The 9,279-nt window shown below is 45.6% G+C and overlaps 1 protein-coding gene across 1 annotated transcript in view; it reads right to left on the bottom strand.

The window, feature by feature from the left end:
- Window positions 1-40: 40 nt before the first annotated feature.
- The window catches only part of LOC309375085 (IgGFc-binding protein-like), a gene marked incomplete at its 5' end in the record, with an annotated part of 29,034 nt that continues 19,795 nt past the window's right edge, over window positions 41-9,279 (bottom strand). The window contains 7 exons of the mRNA XM_081920468.1: window positions 41-249; window positions 1,693-1,979; window positions 2,129-2,509; window positions 3,357-3,556; window positions 4,769-5,339; window positions 6,899-7,491; window positions 8,348-8,912. Of these exons, the coding sequence (XP_081776594.1) occupies window positions 240-249; window positions 1,693-1,979; window positions 2,129-2,509; window positions 3,357-3,556; window positions 4,769-5,339; window positions 6,899-7,491; window positions 8,348-8,912 (2,607 nt within the window). The 3' untranslated portion in view covers window positions 41-239. The remainder of the gene's footprint in view (window positions 250-1,692; window positions 1,980-2,128; window positions 2,510-3,356; window positions 3,557-4,768; window positions 5,340-6,898; window positions 7,492-8,347; window positions 8,913-9,279) is intronic.

Raw genomic sequence — 9,279 nt, 5'->3', positions numbered from 1 at the left:
GCCTCCCGAATCTGCAAAGGCTTGTTACATATGGTCAGAATTATTTTTCTAGAGACAAATCTGCAGATATCTTTATTGACATTCACCATGCACTTTTATTTCGTAACATCCTTCATGTCTTTTTGCAGCTTACTCAGGTTTGACATGTAGCCATGCTCCAAAGCAACATTGTAAAAAGCAGCTGCAGGCAACTATCACTGGTGCAACAGGCAGGTGCCAGTCTTGATGGTCACTTCCAACTATTGCTCACTGCAACAGAGAGACAAAAAAGAATTAGGCTGTAGTCCTTTGACCACTTACCCGAAATTAAGCCCCATTGAGACTTGTCTCTGAGCAGACATGACTAGGATTGTGCTGTTAGCTGGTCTTTGTGATCCAAAAACCAGAGGGACTCAGCAGGCAATACAGAAGGACCATGGTTTAGTGGATGAGTTTGGAAACTGCGGATCTTCAGTTGTTACGGGACATCAGCTTCCATTATCCTAGGTCATTAGCTTTGCTGTCTGGGGCTGATGGGAGCTGGAGTTCAATAACATCTGGATGCTCACCAATTCCCCACCCCTGGCTTAGTGACAGAGCACTAGCTTTGCATACAAGAAGGTCTCAGGTTCAATCCTTGGCAACCTCAGTTACAAGGATCAGATAGCAGGTGGAATGAAAGACCTTTGTCTAGACATATTTTTTTAATAAAAAAGTTTGATTTTATTTTTTGACTAGGGCAATGCTACTGGGAAGGATGGGGCATTAGCTCTTTATTCCTAAACTGTTTAATCCAAATCTAAATCACTACGCCTGCCCTACACTGCAGACATCATGAAAGCACCTATATATCTTTCACCACAGGCCTAATAGCAGCATAGGTGATGGCCCCATCTAGGAATAGGAATAGCAGCATAGGTGATGGCCCCAACTAGGAAATAAATGGGTGTGTCAACAAAACAGAGGCTTCTTTAAAGTAAAAATCTCCCATGTCATACGTGGTTTAGCCTTTAGTAGTCAAGATCTGACAGTCAAGTCTAAAACCAGGAAGACACCTGGGTGAATGTTTCCTGGTGCAGTTAAGCTCACATGGCAGTGCCTGGAAAACTGCAGGTTGAGAGAGCATTTTTGTTCTATTTTTAGCCATTTCAAACATAATTTGGCTTGTCATTGATGGCTAGTCCAAGGAGTGGGTCAGCCAAAGACAGTGTTTGGAACCTGCCTCTCAAGCTCCCAAGGCAGCCTTTCCCCAACCTCTAGAGATTGTTGGACTACAACTTTCAAATTCTCTGACTATTGGCGATGCTAGTTAGGGGTGATAGTTTAAAATGTCTGGGAGGCACCAGGTTAGGGAAGGCTATCCTAAGTGTAAGCCTACTCAATGCATCAAAGGCGCTTTGAGTTCTATTCAGCCATCATTAATTAGCCAATTACCCAGTGGGAATCCCAGTTCCAGAAATCTAACAAAGAGTTCTGAGCTCCCTCACAAAATTACCATTCCCAAGGATGATTTGGGACAAGAAGACATGCCATTTAAACTGGATTTTAATATTAGTTTTCATGGTTACCGTTGTGCCCGAAAAGGGGGTTAGGGGTTGGAAGGAAAGAGCTGAGCCTTCAAAACTCTTTCTCAATTAGATGACAGGTCTGCCATTTCCAAGCAAATGTCTAGGTTAGGAAACAGAGCACTGGAACAACTGCGAAGTGACTCACCAGCCAATAAAGTCTCTGGCTTTCCAAGCATCAATAACCTCAGCGATGTTCGTCACAACCTTCCCATTGGGTAGTATCAGGTCATCAGAGCTGTCACCATTGAAGTTTCCACAGGATGCACAAAGCTTGCCCGCCAGGCTGTCTTTGACCTTCACTGTCACTTCTCCTCTGAGTCCATAGAGAACCTGAAGACCAGCCCCATGGCTGATTGCAACCACATCCTGGGAGAAGCTCACAGACACAACTTCAGAGACAGTCACTGGGAGTTTCACTGGCTGTCCATTCACCTGGAGCACACAGACAGAGAAAGAGAACATGGCACATATCAAGGTTGCTTAGCTCACGAGTCTTTGAGTTGGGAGTCAGAACCCCAAACCAGGTTGTGGGCAGAGGCACCAACCGACATGACCAGAAGGATCAAGTCAGGGCTTCTTACCCAAGCCTCCTTGTTCTTGTTGATGGCAATGAAGGCATCTTGGAAAAAGACATAGACTGCAGCCCCAGCCATCACGTCCCCATCACTGCACTCCTTGACATCCACCACCACTCGGAACCAGGCATGGGCGTGGATGTCACAGAGAGAAGCCACTTCATAGGCACCGCTGTAGAGTATTTCCCCCGAGGCACCATCAAAGGTGGTGAGCTGGGCTCCTGAGGTGAGGGTACACTGGCCTTCCTGCTTCACACAGACTCGCACACCGTTCCTGAGGGCACATGCCTCTCCTTTCTTGCAGGTGAATTCTTCACAGGTGAGCCGGCCTGAGGCATGGCAGGTGCATTTTTCAGAGCAATCCTTGGAGACGATGCTTTCTTCAGCCTACAGGGGAATCCCCAGACATGCAAGTTGATTATTTGCACTGGTCTGATCAATAGCAGCTTTTGAACTGATAGGAAAAGGTAAGGTCATCAAACTTTTGACTAGAACTGGGCTGATACTTTTGACCTAGCTATATTCTGCAATGCCCGGAAGTGAAAAAAACCAAAATGGCCACCATGCTGTCAAGATAAAAATTGGGAAGACAGTGTCTGGAAAGATGGCATCCCAGATTTGGGCTTCAAAGTTTTGGAGGGTATGCCTTTGGTCAACTTGTCTAAAAACAAGCAAAGGTAAGCCAACCCTCTGACATGCCCTGATATTTCCTCCTCTCCCTCCAAAACAGATGAAAATCCTCCTTCCCCGAATATTGTCACAGGGGAAATGGTTCTACGAAAGTTGGATGAGATAGAGAGATTTTCTGAACAGCTCTAGCTTTTGTCATGTAAATTTTAAACAGTTAAAATCATTAGTAGGATTGGAATATCACTTGTAGCTTAATGGTAAGTTTTTGGATACAATGGAGAGATAAACATTTTTGATTATTATAAAAGATGCAGGAGGAAATGATTAACAATAGGACCCACAAAGGGGAAGAGGGGAGGCCAAGAGATTCCCTGGAATCTTGTTTTCATGTTGGACACAGGGCCGTCTTAACCATAGGTGCCAGGGGGGCGGGGCACCCAGGTGCCAGGCTCTCAGGGGTGCCAGGCTGAGAGTCTGGGGCCTGAGAGTTGGCGTCCGGGGAAGAGCCTGCCCATTGGAGACATGTGACTGTAAAGTTTTAATCTGAAAAGCCAAATAAATAAATTTATTAAATAAAAAGGAAAGAGGAATATATTGGACACACCTTGATGTAGTACCCATCATGCACACAGCCACACCTTTCCATCGGCACGCAGGTTTCCCCATCAGACACGAAGCCAGCAATGCACTGGCAGCCTTCAAAGCATTTCTTGGTGCACAGGGTGGGGACAGAAAGGCCTGCGCATGTAAGGTCACAAGACCTGGTGCACAGCTCATATTGACTGTTGGCAGGGCAAGCAAGGGCTGCAGAGAGAAAGGAAACACAAAGATTTGATTGCCATGAAAAGTTCCCTTGATTCTCATGCACGCAAGGAGGATATCAAGGGACAATTCAATGGAAGGAGTAATGGCAACTGAGCAACCTCCATTACCTTCTCCATTGGTGGTGGTGGGGAGGAAGTTATTGGTTTGGGGGGTTTTGTTCTTGTTTTTATCATGTATTTTGTCCTTTTGTATTGTATTTTTATGTTGTGAACTGCCCTGAGATTTGTGGATGAAGAGTAGTATACAAATTTTAAAAATTATTATTATTATTAAAAATGTAATATGTTAAGGGATTTGGTGGGAGTGAAGCTGCTGGTCGTGATTGGCTGAACTGTCAGAATGTTGTCTGTGAAGGACGGAGGAAGCGGAAAACCCCCTCTGCCATTGGCTGAGCTGGCTGGAGACTAGTAGGGATGGGTAAATCTACCAATCTATTTCTCTCAATTTGTCATTCCCGCCCCCTATATTAAATTCAGTTCTGCTCATTTCCATATCAATTTGGAACTTTTCTTTTCTTTTTTAAAAAGTCCTTGTTTAATTTCATCAGTATTTTAAGGCAAATTTCTCCAAAATCTGCACTACTTTTTCTTCTTTCACAAAGCAAATTCCCACAATACGGTGCATTTCTAGATGCTATTTTTACCATCATATGCATTTTTTTAAAAAATAAATAAATGCATGCCCAACCACAGTATGTGTATTTTTGTCCACATTACTTGGCTGGAGAACTGCATAGCAAAATTCAGAGGAGAGCAAAGTTTGTTTCAGTTTGTGCACTGTTAATGGAAAGTGTGAAGTAGGTAGCTTTGCCTTTAAATGCAAACTGAATTGAATTTCCCCTCCATCCCTAGGAGCTAGAGAGAGATAGGGCAGGAAACAAGCCTAAGGGCAGTGTGTGGGGCTGGAGGGTTAAATAAAGTGATTGGCCCAAAGCTGTTCAATGAGTTTTGTTTGTTTGTTTTGCTGAATTAGGATATGAGCCTGCACCTCTCCAGCCGTAGTTCTATGCTCTAACCACTGCACCACACTGCCTATCAGGAAGGAGGGTGGTGGAAAACCCAGAAAGCATGAACAGAGAGGGGACCTGCATGGGGTCCAGAACTGCAGAAAAAGCTGAGGAACCATAAAACGCTGCAGGCCTATAGCATATGCTTACCACCAACGGAGAAGCAGATCCACATATAAACTTACGGCAGAAGGAGGCCGTCCTCCACGCCTTGATGTTTGCTCCAGCTGCTTGGCACACAGCAACATAGGCCTGGAGGCTCTGGCAGAGGATGTCCTTTGCCCCATGGGCAGCACACATGCCATGGAGGCAATGGTTATAGTACTCAGTCGGCTTTACCAGGGAATGACAATCGCTGAAGGGGCCTGACGTGGCTTGGATCAGCCCACAAGAGCTCTCAACCTGGTACGGCTTTGTCTCTGCAGCATCACACAAGGGACATTTCTTCCCGCAGCCATCTGAACAGCCGACATTATTGAGCTCTACTTTCCAGGACGCCCCAAACTCTGTCACATTCCCAGTGCTCTTCTCATCGGGCAGTTGGAATTCGTCGCTCCTGTCACTGTTGAAGTTGCCACAAAGGCCACACATCTGACCTTGGTACACGCTGGGAACAGATACCAGAATGTAGCGGGAGGAATCATAGAGGACCTTTAGGCCAAAATCTGTCTGCAGGACAATATTCTTCCCCTCCTGATTTACCCAAACGTCTCTCCTGTCTATCACCAGCGGCAGGGCGTGCATCTCTCCATCCACCTATGCAGATCAGACAGAAGAGAAAAGAAAAGAAAAGTACATGGGCCGTTTTATTAGAATGAAGACAAACAATGGTGCCAGTTCATGTATTTCTAGGATACAGCAGGGAGGGAAGCACAAGCGAGTCAGTCGAAGTGTGGGGACTTCCTGCCCCAGGCCTCCCTGTTTGTACAAATTTGAACATCTAATAAGGAGATGCAAGAGCAGCAGTTACCACTTTGTACATTGCAGCATGTCATTTTGTAAATGTGTAATTGTTTTTAAATTGCTGGTTCTATTCATACCTTGATAAATTTGATGTAGACATTTGATTTCATTTGATTTTGTCTCAGTGAGTGCTTTGCATTGTTTGATGTAAACTGCTCTGATAACTGAGCAGTACACAAATCATGTTAAAGAAATCTACAGCTTAGCCAAGTCTACCCAGGCATGTAATTTTTAAAACATGCATTTTTAAAAATTTACATCTGTTTTCAAATTGCTGATTTTATCTATATGTTGACACATTTTATGCCCACTTGTCTCTAATGTTTGATTTGAACCGGTATTTTATATTGCGTTACATAAACCGCTTAGAAGTTTTAGCTGATCAAGCGGTATACTGTTAAATAAATAAATAAATAAAATACACCAAGAATACAGAAATGGGAAACCTGATTCACTCACACTTCCTCTTATCCTGCTGTAACCTGCAATGCTGGATGGAGAAATAGTTAAGAACCATACGCTGAACCTTTACGTTGGTGACAGGACCAGCATCAGTACTCTGAAGTATTGGGCAGATGTTGGGGTCATGAGATCTACTGGTGCATGCCTTGGGACACCTTTTTAAGCATTCCTGTGCACCAGTCAGTGCTGAGCAGTTGCGTGTGTGAACTGCCATCTTAGCGTCACTTCGAAGCATTTTGGGAAATATAAATGGCAGCTAAAACCAGACACCAGATGGTGCTTGGGATGTTACTGTCTGCTGCTTCTCCTTCCTATAGGGGAGGGGACCAACCAGAAGGAACTTTGTTCAAGGCCCCCCTCAAACCTGGAGACAGCCCAGCCTGGTGGATATTCCATACAAGTTCTCCATAGTAGCTCAGTGGCAGAGCATCTACTTTGCATGCAAAAGGTCCCAGGTTCAGTCTCGAGGTAGACCTGCTGGCCATCAGTGTAGACCAGGCATAGCCAAACTTGGACCTCCAGATGTTTTGAGACTACAGTTCCCATCATGCCTGACCACTAGGGGCCCTGTTAGCTAGGGATGATGGGAGTTGTAGTCCCGAAACATCTGGAGGGCCGAGTTTGCCTATGCCTTGTGTAGACAATAATGAACTAAATAGACTGATGGTCTGACTCAGTGTAAAACAGTTCCCTATGTCCAATATTTCTTGGACTTGGCTACAGACCTTTCAGACCTGGGGGAAATTAATGACGGAAGATCAGCAGTGCACAGTGGAAAGGTAGCAGTGCCACAAGGAAGTGGGAGACTTTCACATAGTGTCTCTGTATGATGTTCGTATGTGGACAAGAAGGAGACAACTTCTAGCAGATGAACAGAACAAGATACCTACCAGAACCTTCCAGGTCATTCCTTTCACAAGGCTGATGGCGTAACCATGCACAGTGACAACAACCATCTTTGGCACAACTTCACTGTTGCCTGACCCCTCATTCTCCACCACCACGGAAAAGTGTGCAAGCTCGGGATTCTTGCTGCAGACTTTGGCCAAGGTGTAAGTGCAGGAGCCGAAGAAATTGAAGGTCTGTCCATCAAAGGTAAGGTACTGGGTTCCTCCAGCCACGCTGCATTTGCCGCAGCTGATGGAGTGGCAGCCTTGGATGCCGTTCTCCACCCTGCACTCCTCTTGGGCCCCACAGGAGACCTTCTGACACTCCACAGCTCCGTTGTCTCCGCAGCGGCATCTTTCGTGGCAGGAGGCGCTGGGGACAAAACTGTCTCCCTTCTTGTAGTACTTGCCTTGGTACACACAGCCACAGTCCCCGACAGGGACGCACTGGTCTCCGCTCAGGACAAACCCAGCATTGCAGTAGCAGCCCTCTTTGCAGGACATTTGACACCCATCTGGAGCCGAGAGGCCATGGCAGGTGACAGGGCAGCCATTGCCACAGAGATCATAGCGGGAGTTACGGGGGCAGGAAGGACCTGAAAGGAAACATCAGAGACCATGAACAGCTGAGGAGGAAAAGACGGGGTGGGGTAGGGGGTTTCAATGCTAGGTGTTATCTTAGCCAGGTGGAATCAGCCAGGACTTTCTGTTCTGTCAGGCACACACACAAAATCATCTGAATTAGTTTAATTTTAATAATCCCCTTCCCAACTTTGCCAGCCTGATTTTAGGCTAAAATGTATGTGCAGTGTATTGTTCCTGCATTGCCAGGGCTTGGAATAGATGAACCTTGGGGTTCCTTCACACACTACAATTCCATGATTCTATGTTTGCCCCACCTATTACTGGCCCCTAGTGTTGCTGGGAACCATGGTTTGGCTGGTTGTTTCACCCACAAATTTAAGTTTAGTAAACGTATAAACTGCATTTTTAGAAAATGTTCTTCGGAATAATGTAAATAACCCATCTAAAGGCTAATTCAGAATATTAGGTGGTATCGAACTAAGTCATACACAGAATAAACTCAATAATATCAATGGGTTGTACCCAATGCCAGTTCTACTCTGAGTAAACCGAAACCTGACTAAGTCAGGTCCATTATTTCTAGTGGATTTACTCTGAGTAAGTTAGATACAACCCACTCAACTGGTTATATAAGCCCATCAATTCCAATGGGTCTACTCTGAATATGAGAAGCCCATTGATTCCAATGGGTCTACTCCAAGCATGATTCCCCATTAAATACAACCACACTCCGTGATAGTCTAAAAAGTTAGCTTGAGAACAATCAAAGCACCGCAGCACAAACTCTGCATGCTAGCAGCAATTTTAAAAATCACTGTAGCCCAATTTAGATAAGTGCTACCCTGTTGAAGCAGATCCAATACTTACTGCATAGGGAGGCTGATCGCCATTGCCCGATCTGGATGCCTTGAGCTTGGCAGGCTGTCACGTAAGCACTGATGGCACTGCAGAGAGTCTCATGGTGTCCCTTGTATCGGCAGACATCAACAACACAATCCTCGAAGTAGGCTGTTGCATCTATAACTTTGTGGCACTGCTTGAATGGCCCATCCTTTCTGATGAGGATCCCACAGTGCCGGTCCTCCTTGTAGGTTTGTTTCTGTACTTCTTCACACACAGGGCAGTTGCTGGTGCATCCATTCCCACAACCAGGGATCTCACCTATCTTCCAGCTCTCTGCAAACTGGTTGACATTGGCTGCTGGGCTCCCGCCCTTCATGATCAGATCATCACTGGAGTCCTGGTTGTCATTGCCACAGAGGCCACAAAGCGCGTTGCGGTAACTCTTGGGAACAGTGACGTGGACCAGTCTGTTCCAGCCAAAGGTCACGGTCAGATCAAAGTTGGTTATTACAAGGACATGGGCTCCGCTGATGTAGGCCTTCACCTTATCTTCGTGGTAGAAGGGCAAATCCACAAATACTCCATCCACCTAGAGGAGACAGAGAAAATGTTGCCAAGGTGCCAAAATATAGCCTGCCAACCCAAAGAAGGTGATAGAGGAGGGTGGATTAAGAACTTGACCAAAAGGTCTGTTGCTGGGAAGGAGGAACCCATGGCACTTCAGATGTTGTTGAGCTTCATTTCTCACTACCACAAGCATTGCTCATGCTGACTGGAGAATAGGGGAGATAATGAGTAATTGTGTGGAGTTGTGAGGGTTGTTAAGGTTTGGATACAGGAATATTGTCCATGAGGGATAGCTCAGTCAGTAGATAATGTGACTCTTAATCTTAGGGTTGTGGGTTTGAGCCCCACATTGGGTAAAAGATTCCTGCATTGCAAGGGGGTTGGACTAG

Source organism: Podarcis melisellensis (genome assembly GCF_964234715.1).
Source record: "Podarcis melisellensis genome assembly, chromosome: 8".
Classification (NCBI taxonomy): Eukaryota; Metazoa; Chordata; class Lepidosauria; order Squamata; family Lacertidae; genus Podarcis; species Podarcis melisellensis.
Note: the sequence above shows the minus strand (reverse complement) of the source record. Positions and strands in the feature narration are given on the sequence as shown.